Consider the following 21,615-nt stretch of genomic DNA (forward strand, 5'->3'; position numbering starts at 1 on the left):
TCGAGAGGTAAGGTGCGAAATATCTTTCATCACATCTCCCCCGGCTCATCCTGACGTGGCTTTCGCGTCCAGGGTCGTGATCCCACACAGAAAATCCAGCTAGCTACCCCGGCGTCAAGAATACGACCTTAATCATACGATCTTTCACCCCGACCGCGTCGACAGCGCCTCGGCTAGTGACTGCGTTAGCCGCGGGACGTCAGTTGGGCTCCGGCTATTTCCTGGACTTCTCGCGTAATGAGCGACTATTTCTATAACGGAGATGCCTGACGGCGAACCCGTGTTAAGATGTATATTTTTCTCTTATCCATTGGCGGATAACAACACTTTCGCGAACGTATGTTTCAGATATTTTTCACATTTATGGGGAATTTGGTGATGAAACACGTGTAATGTTAACTTTAGCCTCGGTTAGCTCGCCACCGTTACCTGCTCGCTTGGTTACATAATGTTAATTGCTTGTTTGGTGGTCGTGGCTGTTGTTTGTCAGCTCTTACGGCCTTTTTTAGAGCATACGTGACAGTTTTGCCACCCACCCAGTGAGCGATAACAGCGCTGTCACACCTGATGATGCTAACGTTAGCGTTTTAGTCCGCAGTTTTGTGTGAATAACAATACGCTCCTTCTCCCAAAGGTCCCCCCACAAAAACCCCGAGGACTTTCCAGATAACCCGCCTTTCTGCCTCTGAACCTGACGCCTGCACTGTTTGGACGCTTTAGGGTGTTTAACTGTGCATCTTTGAGAGGAAAAAAACCCATTAAGGACCCTGCTGCAATCGATACAACACCAGCACCAGCTATCGACCACCGTTCACTGCGGCTCTTGGACGATCAGCGTTGTGTTTATGTCTTTGTTTTGCGAAAACGGTAAGATTTGGGAAACACTTTCTGACCTATTTGAACTGTTTTAGCGATGTGTGTGACGTGTGGTTTTGTTTTTATCCAAGCTCAGAGGGCTGTAGTCAGCGGTATTGGGCAATATTACGTGTTTTCTGTGCATCTGAATCAAAATGGCGTCTCCCAGTCGCCTCACTCGTGTGCAGTGGCTGTATGACGCACTCTGCACCAAGCAGTCAGCTAAGCTAAGCTAGCCTCCTTCTGAAATAGACTTGACCTCTGCCCTTCTGATACACTTCAGCTCAGGACACTGTCAAACCACCTGTGAGTCATTTCATGTCGAATCACAGTGACACGGCCGAGAAAATAGCTGCCACAGGCTGGGGTTGGTTGGGTATTAAAGCCGTCAGCAGGGGGAGAGTTATTTGGCAGCTGCTAGGCCTCCTGTTTTTGACCTAATAACAAGAGAAGGCCTTATGTGACTAAAGCCAGAGGCCCTCATGTAAGACAAAGGGCTTTGACAAAAACATTTTTGTACGTATATGGCCACAAAAGCATCCAGTTTAGTGGCTGGGTTTTATTTTTCTGCTGCGGGTTTAATCTATAATGCCTGCCCACTGTCTGATCACATGGATATTTGATGGATTTCATTTTGTCGGCAGTATTTTCAGAGGGCAGAGGCTTTCACACAATCTTTTTCATGTTTATAATCTGTCTGGTAATGCAGGTTTTTATGGGTAAACATTTCTGTATAAGGGACGACAATATGAGAGTCTCTGGACTTTCTGTTGCTGATTATTATGCACCACAGGAATCATTTTTTATTATGTCCTGTGAATTGTGGACTATCAAGAGTTCAAGACCACTTTAAGTACAACAATTGTATATTTATAATCAGGGATGCAACTACCAATTATTTTCATTATGATGAATCTAGTCTATAAACTGTCAGATACCAATAAAAACATCTCTGAGATGTAATTGAGGTCTTCAAAAATGCTTATTTTGTCTGAAACACCAAATATTAAGTTTACTCTCATACTAAACAAAGACAGCTGGTAAATATTTACATTTGTACCAGAATAGAGGCTCAAACCAGTGAGATTTAATGACATTTTTGCTCAAAAAATTCAGAAGAGAAATCCTCAAACTGTAGTAAATATATCTGGATTTCTCCCTGAGGTCTGGCACAGGCTTAAAGTGTTGCAACACAACTACATATCTCAAAAAAGAAAAATTCAAGGTACTTTCTGGCCACAGTATAGAAAAGCCTTTATTTAATTGAGTATTTCATACATAAATTCTTAAACGTTGACAATGCGTGATAAAAATGAGATGAGTAGTAGTGCAGCCCTTCTTTGGGGTGTTGACAACTGAGATAACTGCATATCTATCGGGTACAGGGAAACCGCAACTTGGCATTCATTGCACGGTATGCAATTTTAAAAATTGGTGACCTCAACATTTAGTTAACATATTCTCAATTCTGTCAAGTTGTCTAGAACACATCTTAAGTGACGGTTCAATCATTTTCTTTATTAAATATTGATCGCTCTTTCTCCCTCTCCTCTTTCAGAGCTGTTGCGCAGCCGTCGGAACCTGTGTGGTGGAAATCTAGCCTTCAAGCAAGGAGCTTGCGGCCACAGCGGCACAGCGTTTTTCATGTCAGAGACCGAGCACGCTTGCAGTCGTTTATGTCATCCCCTCTTTTCCAGACAGAAGATCCCGAAAAATCCCCAACCAAGATCCTTTTATCTTACTGATAGTGCTAACATCCAGCCAAAATGTCTGTCAACGTCAACCGCAGCGTGTCAGACCAGTTCTACCGCTACAAGATGCCCCGTCTGATTGCCAAGGTAACGGCTCGTTATGCACAGGTCTTTTAAGATCGTACATTTACGAGTTTTCATAAATGTTTGAGTTATTAAAGAAGTGGAGGGAATAGCTTCATTATATTGACTTTAACCAAAATTGCCTGAGATTACATTTATGGAGACGTTCCTCCTGTAGTGATAACATTTTGGTTTGGGTGTTGATGGTCTGTGTTCGTCTGTCTTCATCTCATCCAGGTTGAAGGCAAAGGGAATGGAATCAAGACGGTCATTGTCAACATGGTTGATGTTGCAAAGGCATTGAACAGGCCTCCAACATGTAAGTAACACAGCATCATCTTCTGCGACGGAAGAAGATGCTTAAGTGACAATGTAGAAAGGAAAATGCGACTCCAGGAATTCAAAAAAATCCAATCTTTGATGTTTATAAATAGTGGCATTCATTTAAATCAATGATTACTGCGATGTTTTTAGAATGAGCTAACCAGGAGGCGTTCAATGTCTTGATTTCAATGTGCTTTCTGATCTTCTCCACAGACCCGACCAAGTTTTTTGGTTGTGAACTCGGTGCTCAGACCCAGTTTGATACCAAAAACGACCGTTACATCGTCAACGGATCCCACGAGGCGAACAAGTTGCAGGACATGCTTGATGGGTTCATCAGAAAATTTGTGCTGTGTCCCGAGTGTGACAACCCTGAAACTGATCTGGTAAATCTTTCACAGCCTTTGTCACATAGCTCCAGGGAAGGTTAAGAATTATGAAGTCTGATAACTGACAGGTCTCTTTAGGTGACAAGCACTTGTTTGCTTTAGTGAATAGTTAAGCAGATACTTCTTCTTATTTGTTTATAAGACTAGACTGAATTTCCCTCCAGGTCTAACAAGATCGTGTTTGTCTTTCCTCCAGCATGTCAATCCCAAGAAACAAACCATCGGCAATTCCTGTAAGGCCTGTGGATACCGCGGCATGCTAGACACCAGACACAAACTCTGCACGTTCATTCTCAAAAACCCACCAGGTGAGATTTTTTTCTTTCTTGCTGTTACACAAGCTGTTACACCCTGTCATGTTGGACATAAATCTTTAACTATTTTTCTCCAATAACAGAGAGCACCGATAGTGGATCCGCATCTGTAAAGAAAGAGAAGGAGAAGAAGAACCGCAAGAAGGACAAGGAGAACGGCTCTGGCAGTGGAGAGGCTTCGCAAGACAACTTCGATGCTCCTCAGGCAGTGGTGAGTTTCCTCCCTCCCTTCAAACAGTCCAGGATCATTCAGCTGAAGAGTCTGTCTGTTGTGTGAGCAGATGTGGAGTTTCACACAACCTGATCATAAGTCAGACACATGCTGTTATTTGCTTACTGTTGGAACTTTAAGAAACATTAAACTCTCTTGTGTTTGCTGAGTTCAACGTCCATGTGAGCAGCTGACTGTGAACTCGCTGCGAAAACAAAGATCGTCAATGTCAAATCTCTCCCTATCACACAGTCCAAAGCTACCTCAGATTCTTTAGTTTATGTGGTGATTAGCCTTCCTCAACAAAAGTTGGTTTTACTCTTTAAGGCTTGTTGTACACAATGCCACATGCTTACTCCTTTTTTGCTCACATTTCATCAGGAAGGTACAAACACAAACCTCAGCAAACTTTTCCAGTAGCATAGAAATGATAAAGCTTTAGCTCTTGGGTCCAGAGGTCAGTTTACTTTTGCCCAAACCTTTGTAAATAACGGGTACGATACAATATAATTTATTGTCCCTATGGGTACATATTGTCTTGGACACAGATGCTGCGCCCGTAAAGCTTCTTCCATCGTGGTAATAATAAAAATAAAACGACATAAAGGAGCAGCACAAACTGCAGCAATCCACAGTCACAGTTGTGTTCACTGTATGGAAGAGCCTGCAGTGAAACCTTTCATCACCGACACCCTTTCATTTTGTCTGACCTCACTGTTACTGTGTCTGTTGGGCAGGACGGAGATGACGACGATGAGGACTGGGCAGAAGAGACTACGGAGGAGGCGCAGAGGCGGCGAATGGAGGAGATCAGCGACCACGCCAAGAACCTCACGCTCAGTGAAGACCTGGAGAAACCCCTGGAAGAGAGGGTCAACCTCTTCTACAACTTTGTGAAAGTATGACTTAATGAGATTATATTCCCAATATCTGTGTTTTTTCCTGTAACAGGAAAGTGTATATACTAGTGGCTTGTAGAAATTCTGAGTATTTCATAAAAGAATTTAAGGGAACATGAAGAGAGCACTTAAATCTTGACTTGTGTGTCCTTCCTCTAACGTTTGTTTTCCATTTCCAGCACAAGAAAGAGAGTGGAACCATCGACGGAGCTGATAAGGAGATCTTGGCGGAGGCGGAGCGTCTGGATGTGAAGGCCATGGGCCCCCTCATCCTCAGCGAGCTGCTCTTCAACGAGAACATCCGCGACCAGATCAAGAAATACAAACGCCACTTCCTGCGAGTAAGTTGACTGATGCGTCACTGTAGCTCTCATCAGTCTATTTTTGGGATACTCAGAACCGTCTGACTTATATCATCTCCTGACTGTTTTTTGATTTTCTCAGTTCTGCCACAACAACAAGAAGGCCCAGAAGTATCTGATGGGAGGTTTTGAGTGCGTCGTGAAGCTGCATCAGGTCCAGCTGCTGTCTCGCGTTCCCATCATCCTCAAAGACCTGTACGACGCAGACCTGCTGGAGGAAGACGTCATATTTGCCTGGGCAGAGAAGGTGTGTGTCGGACTGAGTAGATCTGCGCACATTAAGCTTTTATTGAATATTACATTTACAAGTTCTGCCCTTTTTGACCCAGACGAGGAAAGAATTGAAAGGTGAACACAGGAATTACGGCTAGAAAATCAAGCTTAAATATTAACCGAGCTAGTGGGCAGCTAGTTTTGCTTGGAGCAGTGCCAGTAAATTAGAAGTGCAGGAAATAAAATCGATCATCTGTATTTAATTGGAGCTGTAACAAACCGGACTTTGTTTTCCGTCCACCAGGTTTCTAAGAAGTACGTCTCTAAGGAACTTGCCAAAGAGATCCACGCCAAGGCTGCTCCTTTTGTCAAATGGCTGAAGGAGGCAGAGGAGGAGAGCGAGGGCAGCGAAGAAGAGGAGGAGGAGGAAGATGAGAACGTAGAGGTAACGGAGACGGACGTAGATCACTTTGTTTTACAATCAAGTGTTTATCTGAAGAGGTCACTTGGCTGTGTTTGTATCCTACTTTAAATGATTGTAGAAAGCATTAAATTAATGTCAGTAGCTGCTGTTCAGGCGGTAGATGCAAAAAATGGCAATGAACAGAGATCAAAATGTCCACACACGACAAGAACTCTGAAAGATTCTGAGATCGAAGGCTTTGATTATACATTTTGGGCAGAGGAGATATTTTTGGAAGTTGAAGGTTGTTTGAGTTCAACTTTGAAAACTTTCTTTCAGACATCTGCATCCAAATAAAAATAACCCTTGAAGTCGTACACAGCTTGACTTATTCTTTTCCCTTCAGGCAAAGTTACGGTACAGCTGCTTGTGTTTTTTTAAATATTTGAAAACTTTAGTTCTCATTGTTAAATAGCATAAAGGGTTTTTATAGAAAAACATTGTTGAAATTCTTAGTTTTGTCGAGTGTCGGTACATAAAACCTGGACATTAAATCCCCCCAGCCTTTATTCGAGACGCTGACATCAGTTAAACTGTGCTCTCAGCCCTCCGTGGGCAGCGAGGCTGACGCGAAGCTGTTGGTCTTTGTTCATCTCTTCTGTTGTCTGTCCTCAGGTGGTGTACTCGTCCTCTGCCCGCGAGCTCAAAATGGAGACTGTGAAACCAGACACGCCTGAAAAAGAAGAGGACGACATTGACATTGATGCGATCTGAGAGACTCGGTTAATGATGACGATGATGCTTCTCTTGTGTTGTGGCTTTGACTCACGATGCCCCGTACGACCTAAATGGCTGGCCTTTCCCCTCCTTTACTTACCCGCCCTCACCCCTCCGCCTCCCCCTCTCACCCGCCCTCAGCCCTCCTCTGCTTCGTGGCATGACTTAACATAGCGCTTTACTTGCTGCACATTAACTCTGTAATTTTTTTGAGATGAAATGAAGTCGCTTTGGGGATTTTAATCATGGGTGTTTGGGGATCATTTTGACTGCACATTTTTTTTTTTTTTTTTTTTTGGTTCCTGTATTTTTCCAGTCAATAAAGAATGAATGTTTTGCTATCCACCACACTTGATTGTTTATGTTTCATGATCAGCGTTATCTCTCTACATGTGATGAACGACTGTGACCCTGCACATCAGCGCTACAGTCCTGCTCAGGAACATCTGCAGCTTATCTTTCATGAACAAGTTACAAAGTACAGAAAGTTACAGATACGTGATAAATAAAAGAGCAACTGATACAATAATAAAAGGAAGCAGAGTAAGCATAACTACAAGTAAAATTTAAAAAATAAATGCAATTCTGGAAAAAGCATTTTCAAGAGATACTTAAAGAAGAAACTGAGCCGGCCCGTCTGATCTCCCCCAGCAGCTTGTTCCAGAGTCATGGGATTAGATGATATTGATAGTTGATTGGGACATTTGAAGGCAAATTTGCCAATAATTAATTAGCCTCCAGCATCTCCAATGTAAACATTTGCTGGTTGTCTTTGTCTTCCATAATAGGAAACTAAATATTTGGGGGCTTTTATGCTGTTAAATATGATTTAATAGACATTTATTTCTCTTTTTTTGACATTCTGACTTATTTACAATAAAAACAATCACTAGTTTTGGCTTTATTCCAAAATATATAGGAACTGAAGGATTTCTTTTCTAACAAAGTAACATTATGCAACTTTTTTACTTTAAAATAACAGCTTGAAAATCATGTTGCTGGTACAGCGTCTTGTATCAGGGTGAATGGTGTCTCGGTCACTTGTTTCTGCACTATGAGAGGGTCGGATCACGGCGTTACGTACATGTTTACTTCAAGATTCAAGTTTTCAACACATAACATTTTTTTTAGTCACCACCCACTGCACATTATGTCTGATAAACTCTTACAGACCTGGGATTTGTTTGAACAACGGTGCTGTTGCACTCAGAAGCTGCGGGGGGCGCCAAATCACACAAAATGCCAATTTTTACATAATGTTGCTTTAATGTAAAAGCAGGATTTCACTGTTGTTGGTTGAGGTGGAGCTCATTCTGAACTATTTTGTACAAAACTACAATTTAGGATTACTTTCATTATCAATTAATCTGATCACATATTGATAAATGACACCTTCACAGTGTTTGCATTGTCCAACCAACAGCCCAAACCTCAACATTATCACAAGTTTATTCAGATTATTAAAGGAAAAGCAGTAGTTTCTGTCAATTGGCTAATCAGTTAATAAACTAATAATTTCAGCTGTACTATATATATATATATATAAATGTATATATATATATTGTTGGGTAGTTTATTACAACATATTTTATAAGCTCTTCATGTGTTTTGTATGTTAACATCTTAATTTGTGAAATATCTAGTAACTAATGTGTCAATTAAATGTAAAAAGTACTTTGTAGTTGGGTAAATGTACTTAATTACATTCCACCACTTGGTTAAATTCAATATTGTGTAAAAATACACAACTTTAAGTTCAACAGAAAGAATGAAAAGAGGAGTTTTTTTCTGGATATTATGCGTTTTTTTCTCTTTAATATTTGCATTTGTGTTTCTTCCTCTGGTTCCCACAGAGACGCTTCCTCCGGGCTGATGACAGTCCTCTCAGTACTTTCTGGTCCAATGGGACTGAGGTCAGCCGGTTTCCTCACTTCCTCCACCCGTTCAGCTGGACCCACTGACGCTGCCTTCAGGGGCTGTCAGGAAACACCCACAATAACCTCTGAACGCAACAAACTTCACGTCTTATGTCATAAACATCACAAAATTGCACATTTAATTCATTCATTTTACCTTGACATGACATAGTCTGTATTTTTTTTACTCAGTAGAATTGTATTGATATATATAAAACGTATATAAATCCATTTTAATACGCTGTTTTTAACATGTACATCGTCATCATGAAATGAGTCAGATTCCTTGTACACATAATTTGCCAGTAAATCTAATTCTGCTTCTGACAAACACTCATCACGTGTTGCAAAAATACATAAACTCCTCCTCGCGTCATAACCACAACTTTTATTAAAATATCCTGTCATCTTATTTATGTAATTGGGGCTTTAATGGCAGCAAGTCAACGTGAAAACACCAGGCTGTTAAGGATAGTATCTTACAGATTACTGCACTCAGAGATCACTAAAATCTGTAATGGATGGAAACATGGATCTAAACTCTGATCAATCGAAGCTTCTGTCAAATTTGAGTCCCATCTCTGATCACAGGCGAGAAGAAGTAGTCCAGTGAGTTCCCAACACCCCCTCAAAAGCAAACACTAAACTAATGAATGGATACAATAAAAATAATGGCAATAAATGCAGATATTTATCTCTACGTTGTTTATTTACATTGATTACTGAATTGCAGAAAGATCTAAATAATTCAGGGTTCATTAACATCTCTCTAAGGAAATAAAAGAGTAGAGCGCAGGTGTTTCACCTGCTGCAGCTGCATATTACAGTCTCTGTATGTTATAATGTTTCTAATGCTGAAGGATGATCCATGAAGATGATTTATTTCCACACAGAGCTTGATTACAGCTGCAACAACAAAATGAGTCTAGTGACAGAAAATTAATCTGCAACTATTTAGAGAAAAGACAATTGTTTTAATGGAGTACTTTGACATTATATTTGAGTTAAATGTTACTTGACTTATCCAGAAAATAATCGATAGAATAGAAAAGGAAGTACATTTACTCGAGTACTATAGTACTACAATTTTGACACACTTGTGATTTACTTGAGTATTTCCATTTAAAGGCTACTTTATACTTCTTTTACACTACATATCTGAAGAAAACATTGTAGGCTACTTTTTACTACATTACAATTTATTTAACATGTATAGTTACTATACTTTTTACATAAAAAACGATAAGATGCAGTACCGTACTTCACGTTGTGTATCTCAAATTCAAGCTGTCAGACGAATGTAGTGGAGTAAAAAGTACGATATTTGCCTCTAAAATGTACTGGAGGAAGTACAAGTGTGTGTACTGGTATAGTACTCGAGTAAATGTAACTATTATCCTATTGGTTTTCTCCATAAGTCGATTAAGGTATCAAGTATCTCAAATTAACGCTGTCAGATGATTGAGATGAGTTGAAGTAAAGAGTTGAAGTAAAAAGTAGCATAAAATTGAAATACTCAAGTACCTCGAATTAGTACTCGAGTAAATGTACTTAGCTGACTTCCACCGCTGTTCTAAGGGGTGACTCTTCATAATAAGCATAATAATATTTCTGTAAACAAACAGGGGGCAGCATATCATCAGAGTAACCACTATCTGCTGCTAACTAGCTCAGTTAGCCGTGCAGCTAGAGGTCCAGAGGAGCGCTGGACTGACAGACTCCAGTAGATATCTCAGCAACACCATACGCAGACATCAAAATGTCAAAACTGCTGTTTTTCTTGAGAATTTCAGCACATTTTTTTTACGTTTTCACCTGAAATTCTTACATCTGACCCTATAAAAAATATTTTAAACTCAAGACCTACTTATGGATGGATGTTTTCACTGTTATTGAGGAAAAAGAGCACTTATTCACCCCACTGGAGAATATAATTTGATAACATAACAGTTGGGCTTGTTTGGACTGCTGATGATGAAGTCTCTGATTGTCGGAGCCTGGGAGGGGTCCGTGAACGCAGCCTAATCCAGCCCAGCCGCTGAGTAGCCATTTTGGTCCCACCTAAAACAGACAGACCAGCTTCACTTTGGGCCGCCGGAGATGGAAGAAACCGAGTCGACGGCGAGTATTTCAGCCAGCCGAACCTTCTGAATCCCTCCGAGAAACATCGACAGGTGACACTCGACGTCATGGCTTGTTTCTGAACGGAGTTGTTTAGTGGAGAAAAAAAAAAAAAGCCCGGGGCGATTTTTTTTTTTTTTTTTTTGGAAGTGGCGACCGACAGCGCCTTAACCTCAGTTTAGTTAGCTTCACTGACTCCGAGCGAAACGGGACAGACGGACACTGATTTCCCCTGCGCCTGTCGGGTTTCAACACGGGCCATGTAAATACGGAACACGGGATTATTATGCTCATTAGTGAGTGGGGGTGTTTTTTTTTTCCCTCTCCAGTCCTTTAACAGTTCAGGTGCTCGGCTCTAACACGTCCGGTCTGGGTTTTTTTTTTGAAAATTGTCACGATCCATGCTGAGACCGTTTCCCCCGGCGGAGAGAGCTGCAAAGCGAAGCAATCGTTTTATTTTTCGGCTGTCGGACTGAAGGAGGATTTTTTTTTGGAGCTGGTGGAAAGAAGAAGGACGATTTAAAAAAGATGTCAACAAAAACTCCTTTGCCGACGGTCAACGAGAAGGTGACGGAAAGTGTAAGTATAAAGGGGGTTGTTTGTTGGGATTTTTTAAGCTAGCTGCACTTTGGTTTATATCACGAGCTTTCTCCCAGAAGGAGGTGGACGTGTGACGGGGAATTGTGGCTTATTAAAGGCGTTTTGTTGCGTTATTAAACTGGAGGATCGCTGATTTGTTTCACACGGGGGGTTCCACTTTGTTGGTAAATCGTAAACAACCGTATCCTCTCCGTCCAACACGCCCTTTTAATCGCATTCACTGCCTGTTCTGGGATTCATAAACATCTATTTTTTTATTCTTTATCCGCACGTTTGGACTTGAGTGTCGGTAATTAGGACGCAGACAGGATATTTAGGCCCAGCCACGAACAAAAACTACAGTACTTTGCCTGCTGGCTCTGGCAGGCAACAGTAGTTTTATGTTCGGGCTCGCCATTGGCTCTCCCAGCCTGTCACTCAAAGCTTTCCACCGTTCAGCTTCCAAATATGGGCTTCGTTAATCCCGCCTCCTCGTGACCAATAGAACGTCCTGTCTGATGGAACGCTGTCAACTGTCAAGATGGCGGCGGTGTCGCGAGTGCAGCTTCCGGCCAGGATTTTCAAAATTAAAGTAACGTGTAACTCTATTTATTGTTATGTTTCAGCTTTTTAACATACAGAGATTATACATTTCAATAAAGGAGATATATCTACAAATACAATGACTTTTTCTGGTAAAAGCCAGAAACCAAACAAATAAAACATCAGGGCTGCTACTATAGATTATATTTAGACTCTGTCACTAATTGTTTTAATCACTCTGTAAATTTAAAAAGTATGAGCAGATCGTAAAAAATTGCCGGTTTCCCGAAACCTGAAGTCACATTCACATTCTGGTAAAAGCCAGAAACCAAACAAATAAAACATCAGGGCTGCTACTATAGATTATATTTAGACTCTGTCACTAATTGTTTTTTTCATTAATTTCATCAAGGACGCAACTGTTGTGTTCATTATCCTGTAATCACTCTGTAAATTTAAAAAGTATGAGCAGATCGTAAAAAATTGCCGGGTTTCCCGAAACCTGAAGTCACATTCTCAAAAATGGAAATCAGAAATCCTCACGTTTGAGAAGCTGGAACGAGAGGTTTGTCATTTTTGCTTACAATTGGTCGACCAAAGTCTCGTCTTCTGATGAGAAATGAATCCACAGATCCTGCAGCTCTAAATCGCATCGTCAAATGATCAATACGACTTGAAGATTGATTCAAATTTTCAAAAACGTATTTTCCTCAACACTGATAGAGATCAATGAAGCAGCAAATCCACACATTTGAGAAGCAACGAGAAGTTTATCATTATAACTTACTGTGACTCATTGATCACAGACCATCATGCATACTGTTTGAGCTGCAGATCGATCGCGGTTTGGTCTCTAAGATATCAGAAAATGGTGCAAAATGTTGGTCAGTGATTCCCAAAGCTCAAGATGACGTCCTCAAATGTATTTTTTTTGTCCACAACCCAAAGATATTCAGTTTACTGTCATAGAGGAGGAGAGAAACCAGAACCTAATCACATTTAAGAAGCTGGAACCAGAGAATTTGGACTGTTGTCTTAAATAATTACTACAAAATTTAGTTGGCATTTTATAGTGGACAACTAATCGATAAATGGATTATCAATGCAGCTCTCGTATGTAAATACTTTCTCTTATTTTTTGTTGAGTTTATAGGATGACAGAAAAATAATGGTGCGTCTTCATCACATGTTTCCAGAATCCAGAAGTCCAAACACTTAAAACATTCATTTACAAATGTACAACACAGAGAAAAGCAGCACACTGTCACTGTTGAGATGCTGATACCAGCAGATGTTTGTTGCGTTGTTGTTTGATAAATGCCCTGAACAAGTAAGTGGTCATCAAAATTTGTTGGCCTTTAATTTGCGGTCGATCGACTAATTGTTTCAGTGCTCCAGAACATTAACTCCGGCAGGAAATGAAGCAGTGTGAGGCGCTGCACATACATATTTTATTACCTTTAATCTACCTTTAAGTTGCACTTTACCTCAAACTTGCTGTAATGCCGTACTTGTGCTTGGGAGTGTTTTTCGTTTCTGTTCAGCCTGTGCCATTGTTGCCTCCTTACCATCGAGTCCTTTTATCCCATCGGTTTAACTGCAGCCTCATAATGTCTAACGCATGTGATATCATGAGAATCTCATGACTCATCACGCTAACAGCACAGAGTCAGCTGGAGATAAGACTTATCCAGCACAAACAAAGACCCGAGGGTGATAAGATGTGGTGAAACTTTATTGATCCCTGCAGGGGAAAGTAGGCCATTTCAGTAGCTGCATATTCATAGAGTCTGCTGCCAGAAAACCCGGCTTGTAGAAGCAATGATGAAAACAGGAGAAATCGGTTTATAAGTGGATCAAAAGACGATTTATTACAGCTTTTTTGCGAATTAAATTTTTTTTTAGGGGAGTCTCAATCGAAATAATGAAACCGAAAGACGTAGTTTGTTGAAGTAGAGTGGGATCATGGGAGTTGCTGTCTTCATTGTTTAACAATGGTGAGAGTTATCTGATGTGACTAAGGCACAAATGTTGACAGACGAGGTAATGTTTTCAAATTTTGTCCACGTTCGTTTAGTCATGTTCGCTGACGCGTCATCTGATCTGGAAGTTATAACAACAGGCGAACAAATGAAACACAGTTACCTTGAATAAAACTACAGATTTCTTTGCGCATTATCTGCGGATATTGGCCAATCGCAGATAAAATAGATATCGGCATGTTGTCCGGTATGTGCCACTCTCCAAACTTTTTGTACAGAACGTAATGCAGAAAAAGATGCTTTGGGTAAATTATAACTATAAAATTCCCAGTGAGGTTTACAGTTTCTGTCCACTGATGTCATTTTGGACGATACAGTTTATTGTTAAACTGTAAAATAAATATCCTCCATCCGTTACATAACTTTGTCACAAGGGTTTGATCACCACATTTGAGGCAACAACTCAACAAAATATAAAAAAAGGTCTTATATTTAATACAAATAGAAGTTTCACTCATCTGTCAAACAAAAGTTTTCTTCTTTTCTTGGTCTCATATTAAAATCTATCTTTAATTTTACATTATTATAAATACAATGTTTGGGTTTTGACTCTTGGTCTGACTAAACAGAACATTTGATGACGTCACCTTGTGTTTTAGGATATATATTGATGGCTAGGTGGCGATTAATCTGTTGATTATTATCTCAATTAACCGATCAGTTGTTTGGTCTCTAAAATGTCAGAAAATGGGGGAAAATATGGGATCAGTGTTTCCCAAAGCTCAAGATAACATCTTTTTAAGAGAAAATCTTCATATTGCAGAAGCTGAAATCACAGAAATACTCCGAATGATTCATCGATTATCAGAATAGTTGGTGATTAATTTAAAAGTGTTTTTAATGTGTAATACAGAGAAGAAGGCTTCATGATAAACAATTAAACTGATAATGAAAAAAATTGTTAGTTACAGCTGTTCATAAAATAGATTATGCACGATTAAGTCAGAACAGATAAGAGGACCAGACTGTATCTCCCCACCACAGACAAAACAGCTGACTGGATGCTTTTAATCTGAAAGGACAGTGTCTGGTTTCCGGTGTTTCGGCGTGTCTGCCCTGTAGTGGGCTTGACTGGAGATCAGTGCGTCCCCCCTGCTGCTGCTGCCTCTGGTCTCTCTGTGGTTATCTGGGCTCTGAGTTGGGAAAATCTGGTGTTGTGGGAATCTCTATGGGCATCATCAGCGGGGCAGAGCGTTTTCCTGTTCAAACATGACGGGCTCGCAGGGAGCCAGGAGACACCGCAGCCTCGTGAGTAACCGCTGAAAAAGCAAAGGATAACAGGGAGATTTTCTTTTTCTTTTTTACTTGCAGGAAGTTTTGAGCTGGAAAAATAGAAACGGTGGTTTTGAGAAAATGTTTCTGTGTCCTTTATGATTAGCAGTGGAAGGAAAATAAAACAGTTTAATGTTCCCACAGGCTTCTTTTCTAGCAGTTTGTCTGTGGTGTTCAACAGTGACCTTATCCTAGTTGATGGTATTTTTATCTCCTCTGCTATCACTGTAGGAGTCCTAAAATATTCCTTTAGTGTCTTAAAGTGTGTGTGCTGCTAAGCAGAGACTTTAATGTGACCTTATTGTGGTTTATAGCGTTTTATGTCTCCTGTGCTATCTCTAAAATATAGCTCTTTTAATTGCAACCTTGTTCCACCTTTATATTGACTTGAAATGGTGTGATTTTAGCTGTTACATCTGCACAGTATCGTACAGAATTAATAAAGTGACAACTATAAATCTTTTTAATTGGATTGGTGCACTGTGGAGTGAAAACGTTAAGTAGAGATAAAGTTTCTCTCTTATTGTGTTTTGACCTCTGCTCCAGCTTTATAGAAAAATTCTAGCTGTGCATGAAAAGTCTTTACTCCTGTTTTAATTTCCTACTTTATCACTGTCCCTTCAGGGTGAATGGGGTCAGTTAGGTTTGTGGAGGGGAGGGGAGGGGAGGTGTCGAGCCGGGCGGGGCAGAGGGCACCACCACAGCTAATGAGGCATCGGTTGGACAGTCGATACCGAGGCCGCACCGAGTATCTATCAGATGTTTTTTTTCTTTATTAGTTGTCGGGACACAGAGGGGGTGCTTTTGAGCACGGCACCCAAAAAAATCAATCCCTTCATTGGTGGTGCCCTCAGAGCTGTGCACCACAACATCACGACACAGAGCAGCAATTTGTCTCCGACTGCGCGTTAACAGTTACCAGTGTTTGAACCAGACTGCTGTTATGGATTGACCCTTTTTAACTCGACTCTTGAAACCTTGCTCGTCGCTTTGTGCTCTGCTCTACGTCCTGTTTTCAGACCGTTTGCATGCCTACCACCGCAGGATAAGGCAGTGATTGTAGCTGCAGATTACATTTAATTTAACATTTTGTGTTTTTCTATGGCACATAAAGGAAAAGTTCCCCAAAAAAGGCAGATTCAGTCAATATCCACTCACCCTCGTGCCGATGGAAACATTTCTGGAGCTTCACAGCAAGACAGAGTCGCAGCATTCTCCTAAACAGCTGAAGTAGCTGGGGACTTCTTTTAAAATGTAAAAAAAACAACCGAAACAAAACATAATATCGCTCCACACAGCCCGTCCAACGTGATCCAAGTCTCCAAGATCCCATATTTATTTGAAAAGATGTTATTTACATCCTTGATGCATGTTCGAGCTCGTGTACCCACTTCTTCACATCACTTTTTGCTGAAACATTTGGCTTTTAAAGGGTGTGAAAACATCTTTTTAAGTCAATTTGGGATCTTGAGGCTTCTGGAGAATTGGATGACGTTGGATGAGCTGTATGGAGCCAATTTAAAACAAGTCCCCAGCCACTTCAGTTGTTTAGGAAAAAATGCTGTGAAGCTCCAGGAATGTTTGGTGGAAACTTCACCTGACTTTTCATCAGCATGGGGTTGAGGAGATAATGACTGAATTTACATTTTTGGGTGAACTGTTGATTTAAAGGTGCTCCACGTTAGGCACTAGAATAACATCGATAAACACGCTATTTATAAAATACAACACAATGGACCAAAAGAGAAGGAAATAAATAGTCTCTGGCAGATAACCTGCTAAGAAGCTAACCAGCTTCTGTTCAAAACAAAGAAAGAAAATGAGGAAGAGTTGAAGCAAATGTATGGAAACAAGCAGAAATGTGTCTCTTCGACCTGGTCACATTTTTTCACTTTGGTCGTTAGTTACTTGTGCGTGAACGTGACCTTCATTAACATGTGGCAGCCAGGGACAGCACAAGTCTTTCCAGTGCATTCTGGGTGGGAAAAACTGAAGCTGATTTTAATCATCACATCCATAAACGGTAGAAAATGTTCTTCAACTCCTGAACTCTGCTTGTCGTCACTATGATTTAAGTTCAAACAGATGTTACCAGTGTAACTTGAGTGGTTTTTTTTGCAGTTTGCACGGCAAATGAGTATTTTGAAGAGCTGAAACTTGTCTGTAACAATTTTTATGATAGATTATCTTTTATTCAAGAATTATATTTGAAAACTAACTGGTTCTAAGCTCTTAAATGTGAGGATTTAACTTTTTTTGTGGTGCTACATGACAGTAAACTGAGTGTTTGTGGGTTTAACTGATGTTTTGCATCATCAAAGACTCAGATTACAGAATTTTTACCTTTTTTAATTTGACGGCAAAACGTAGTCGTGGCTGTAACCAATGTAATATCTTTGTGTAGTCTGAGGCTTTGATATTTCTTTGGAAATACTGAGTTTATCAGCCATCTGTGGCTGGTGGAAGAAAAGCTTCCTTTCCCTCCTGGATGCAGAACTATAAATATCAGTAGTTCTTCCTGCAGAGCCTGAGTGGATACGTCACAGCAGGTCAACATGAGTCACAGCAGATACATGTACATGTTCCACAGCACAAGAACAATTTAACGACCGGCTTTCATCTAAAATAATGTCTTGTTGTTTCCACAGCACACGTCTCACAGTAATGGCCGTCAGGAGATCGGCACACGCTCGGCCCGGACCGGCGTGCGTTCCCGCAGCTCCGAGGAGCCGCAGCAGCCGCACGTCGGCAACTACCGGCTGCTCAAAACCATCGGGAAGGGCAACTTCGCCAAGGTCAAGCTGGCCCGACACATCCTCACGGGCAGAGAGGTGAGACGGACACAGACACTGAGAGACGTCGGGTTTTAGGACACTTCGTAAACTACATCCCGAAGAAGTGAAACTCGTTTTAAAAAGTCTTAATCAATCACATTCTGAATGAGACTCATATTTTTTTCTGGAGATGATGATGGAAGTAGCTAAGGAGTGAGACATCTCACTTCTTTCTCATCTCTGTTGAGAGTTGCTCTTGGCAGTACCCATCAGGCATCTGGCAAGGCTCGCAGCCACTGACAATGTAACAGTAGTTACTTCAGTCTCTCTTTCAATTTCGGTGCCGACTGAACGATGTTTGAACAGAGACGGATGAGAAAGTATTGACAAGCCAGCGTCCTAAAACTTGAACTTGCGTCATAGCATCGCACCTAACAAGGGGCCAAAATTAGCGTGTCCACCCAGGTGTTGTTTCCACCACAGCTGATGAACACCTGTGATTAATGCAGAGTCATTTTACGCGGGAGTGAATACCGATTATACCCATTCACACTAAAGACAAACGCCAGGTGTTAGTGTTAAAGGGGCATAGGGGTTTTTTTTATCAGAGTTTGCAGCTCTTTACACGCAGGTTTTACACGACTCCCCGTCCGAGGACGTCTCTGTGATGTTGGCGGGGAAATGACAAACTGCTGGGCTGACTTTCAGGTTTTATTACAAGTCACATCTCAATACCTCCTTTTGTATCGACAGAAATGAAGTGAGAAAACTCTCAAGTACGAAAAGCTGGCATTGAGTTTCCAGACGGATCCAACAGTTCCTGATTTAATTCAGAATTTAGCCAATTTTGGGCCATTGTGTTTAGACAGAGTTCTTATACCACAACTCAACTTTTAACTAAGAATTTTATTGGAAAAAACGTGCTTATATTAGTCAAAGAGATGCTTCTTGATCCCTCAAACGTGGGTTGTATGAGCTCTGCTATCAGGTGAATCTCTAACCCAGCCCTACCAGCTCCATGTGCTCATCGCTTTAAATCTTGTTGGCACTAATGGATGTTTTTAGGGCGAGCCGCTGCTGCTGAGCATTTGATTTGTTCATAATTGATGACCAGAAAGAGCAAGCTTCATCTTAACACAGCGTACGACATTTAAGGAAACGATGGTGCTCTTTTCCTTCGATCCCCTCCTGATTCTCCGCTTAATTATTTGGTAGTTGCCATATTTTCTTGATGAGGAAGTTGAAACTTTTCGTCTTTTAAATGATTGTCTTCCCCGGTAAAAAGATAAAATCAATGCTGTTTTCTTTTCTCGATGTTTTTGTGCTTTTTGATTTCCACTTCCTCTTTTTCACACTTCTCCTCTGCCATTATCTTCCATTTAGCTCAGTTTCAATGCATTTTTTTTCTCTCTCTCTCTCCACAGGTGGCAATTAAGATAATAGACAAGACGCAGCTGAACCCGAACAGCCTTCAGAAGGTAATTTACCCCCCTTCTCTCTCCTCTGTTGTACTCTCACGCTGTGGCAGAGTTCGTTTATAAATTCATGAGGCACAACAGATTGAGTATTAATTGTGTAAATGGGAAGCGGGGCATGCTGGGACTGAGCGTGTGCTCTCCATATAGAGTAAAGAGCTCTGATGCAGTGGAGAAGATGATTCAGCTGTTCACTTTTGGACTGTAAAGCTTGTTAAAATTGAACATGACGCCTGAAAAGCAGATTGTATCTGTGTTGGTGTTGGGTTTAATCATTTCTGTTCAGACTATTCAGGAAAGAAACTTGTAACTTGAAGTATTTTGGCCACTTTTAAGAGTGAGATTAGTCACATTCGAGTGCCTTTTGCTGAAAAGTGAGGGGTAATGCTGTTTCTCTGAACATTTATCAGCCTTTAAGAGGAACTAAGTGTGATTTTTCTTCTACCTTTCTCCAGTTCATGCAGCTGGGAGTGACAGTTTTGCTTCCCTTGTTAATTCAAACCAAATCAGGAAGCGGGTTTGCTTTTAAAATGCAAATTTCAGAGGCTGGGAGTGAATGCTTCTTTTGCAACCTGATGAATAGCAGTTTCACTTTTACAGTTTGAAGTCAGTGAGTTGAGAATGAGCTGCCCGTAACCCTGTGTCCCTTTCTCTTTTGGGTGTGTGTGTATGCTCATTAGCAAGGGAGATGTGTGTGCGTGTGGTTGTTTTGATCCGTGCCGCTGTACATTTTGGCTCTGTCTCTCGGCCTGGAAGTGGTTTCGGGGAAGTCAGAGCGATATCGACTCGGCTGCTGCAGCTCCGGAGGCTTTTTTGCTCATCAGACAGACGAGGGGGACGGGGGCAGAACAGAGAGCGGCGGCGGCTGCTGCTGCCGCCGGTGCTGGCGTTGTTGGTGACGGTGATGATGTGTTGACGCTCAGGCCAGCCCCCCGCCGCTCGGCTCCTCTCTCCCTCGTCCCGCTCAGCGATCGGCTAGTGGTTTTCCATCAGTTTTTCCAAAGCTCCATTGATTCTGGCCTTTGTATCTCAGAGGCCCGGGCCCTTTGGCGTTGGCTGTGACACTCCGCTGACAGAAAAACACTGAGTCATGACAGCGCTGTTCACGGAGACACAAAGCGTGAGGCTTTTGTCGGCGATCCTTGTTGTTTTTAGGTTACTGCTTTGTCACAGTCAAAGGGGAAAAAAAACTCTCTTTGAGGAATTTGTCAGGTTGTTTTTCCTGCCGTTCACCAGGGATTTAGAGCGCTTTTAATGTTTATTTTAAGGAGTTGGATCACACTTGGAAAAGAAACTACATCTCAATACTTTTTAAATACTTTTTCATGACTGACACATTAAATGTTCCCATTTTTGTCCTGTGCTTCTATTTAAAGCCTAGCTGGTTGTTACGTTAAAGATATTCAGAGTTGAAGGAAATCCTGACTACATTTGTGTCTTGTCGTTTAAGATTTGGTCCCAATCTTGCTGGTTTTATGTCTCCGAGGGTCAGAGCCCAAAGTGACATCTTTGATTTCCTTCTTTTGTCCAACAAACAGTCCAAAACCCAAAAACTCTTCATTTACTGTCATCGGTGACAAAGAAAAGCAGCAAATCCTTAAATTTAAGGAGCTGGAACCAGCAAATGTTTGACATTTTTCCTCTAAAAAAAGAGACTGAAAAGATTAAGTGATTATTAAAATATCTTCGCAGCAGTGTGTTAAAGGAATAGTTTGACTTTATGGTAAATTCACTTATTTATTCTAATGCGTTTGACTTAGATGAGAAAATCAATGTCACTTTCGTGGCTGTACGACAAGAAAATGTGCGTCACATAACCCCCACAGAACATTTTGTTATTACACGTCAGTTTTTTGTACAGATTAAATAAATGACTGTTACCTTGTTATTTATCTTTTGGAGGTGCCGGTCAGTGGATTTTGTCACCTTTAGACAAAGCCATGCTATCTTTTTCCCCCTGTTTCCAGTCTCTGGACTGACCGGCTGCTGGCTGCAGCTTCATATTGACGGGCAGATTTACGAGTGGAATTGATCTTCTCATCTAAATCTTGGCAAGAGAGCAAATAGGTGTAATTTATATAATGGAGCACTTTTATTTTAAAATGAGCCACAAATCTGATTCATGTCAGGCTTTCCTTTAACCTCCTGTAATCACAGGAAACTAACTTCATATGACTATGTATGAGTCAGGCTTTTGTAGGTCGTTAAAGTCATAAAAAGACTAAAATAATCTGGATATTAGACGTAGGATTCTGAATTTAAAGTCAATGTAGTCCGTCATAAAAAGCCACCATTAAACGCCTGCTATCAACCTGCCTCAGTGTGACAAACT

General features: G+C 41.0%; 2 protein-coding genes across 21 annotated transcripts in view; both read left to right on the forward strand.

The window, feature by feature from the left end:
* The first annotated feature begins 84 nt into the window (after positions 1 to 84).
* Positions 85 to 6,911, forward strand: eif5 (eukaryotic translation initiation factor 5). Its single transcript, XM_073483151.1, has 12 exons — positions 85 to 234; positions 635 to 867; positions 2,414 to 2,693; positions 2,907 to 2,988; positions 3,207 to 3,379; positions 3,579 to 3,690; positions 3,780 to 3,907; positions 4,645 to 4,806; positions 4,986 to 5,147; positions 5,251 to 5,415; positions 5,686 to 5,826; positions 6,460 to 6,911. The coding sequence occupies exons 3-12, from the start codon at positions 2,622 to 2,624 to the stop codon at positions 6,556 to 6,558; spliced, it is 1,296 nt and encodes a 431-aa protein (XP_073339252.1). The 5' UTR covers positions 85 to 234; positions 635 to 867; positions 2,414 to 2,621; the 3' UTR covers positions 6,559 to 6,911.
* Positions 6,912 to 10,525: 3,614 nt separating this feature from the next.
* Positions 10,526 to 21,615, forward strand: part of mark3a (MAP/microtubule affinity-regulating kinase 3a) — a 50,233-nt gene continuing 39,143 nt past the window's right edge. For 8 of the 20 annotated variants that reach the window (XM_073483763.1, XM_073483760.1, XM_073483766.1 and 5 more), the window contains exons 1-3: positions 10,544 to 11,177; positions 17,683 to 17,865; positions 19,233 to 19,286. In XM_073483763.1, coding sequence (XP_073339864.1) covers positions 11,127 to 11,177; positions 17,683 to 17,865; positions 19,233 to 19,286 — 288 coding nt within the window. In that variant the 5' untranslated portion in view covers positions 10,544 to 11,126. Of the gene's footprint in view, positions 11,178 to 17,682; positions 17,866 to 19,232; positions 19,287 to 21,615 lie in introns of all 20 variants that reach the window. The other 12 variants (XR_012180200.1, XM_073483758.1, XM_073483765.1 and 9 more) reach the window with 4 other exon arrangements.

Source organism: Pagrus major, chromosome 16 (assembly GCF_040436345.1).
Source record: "Pagrus major chromosome 16, Pma_NU_1.0".
NCBI classification, from domain to species: Eukaryota; Metazoa; Chordata; class Actinopteri; order Spariformes; family Sparidae; genus Pagrus; species Pagrus major.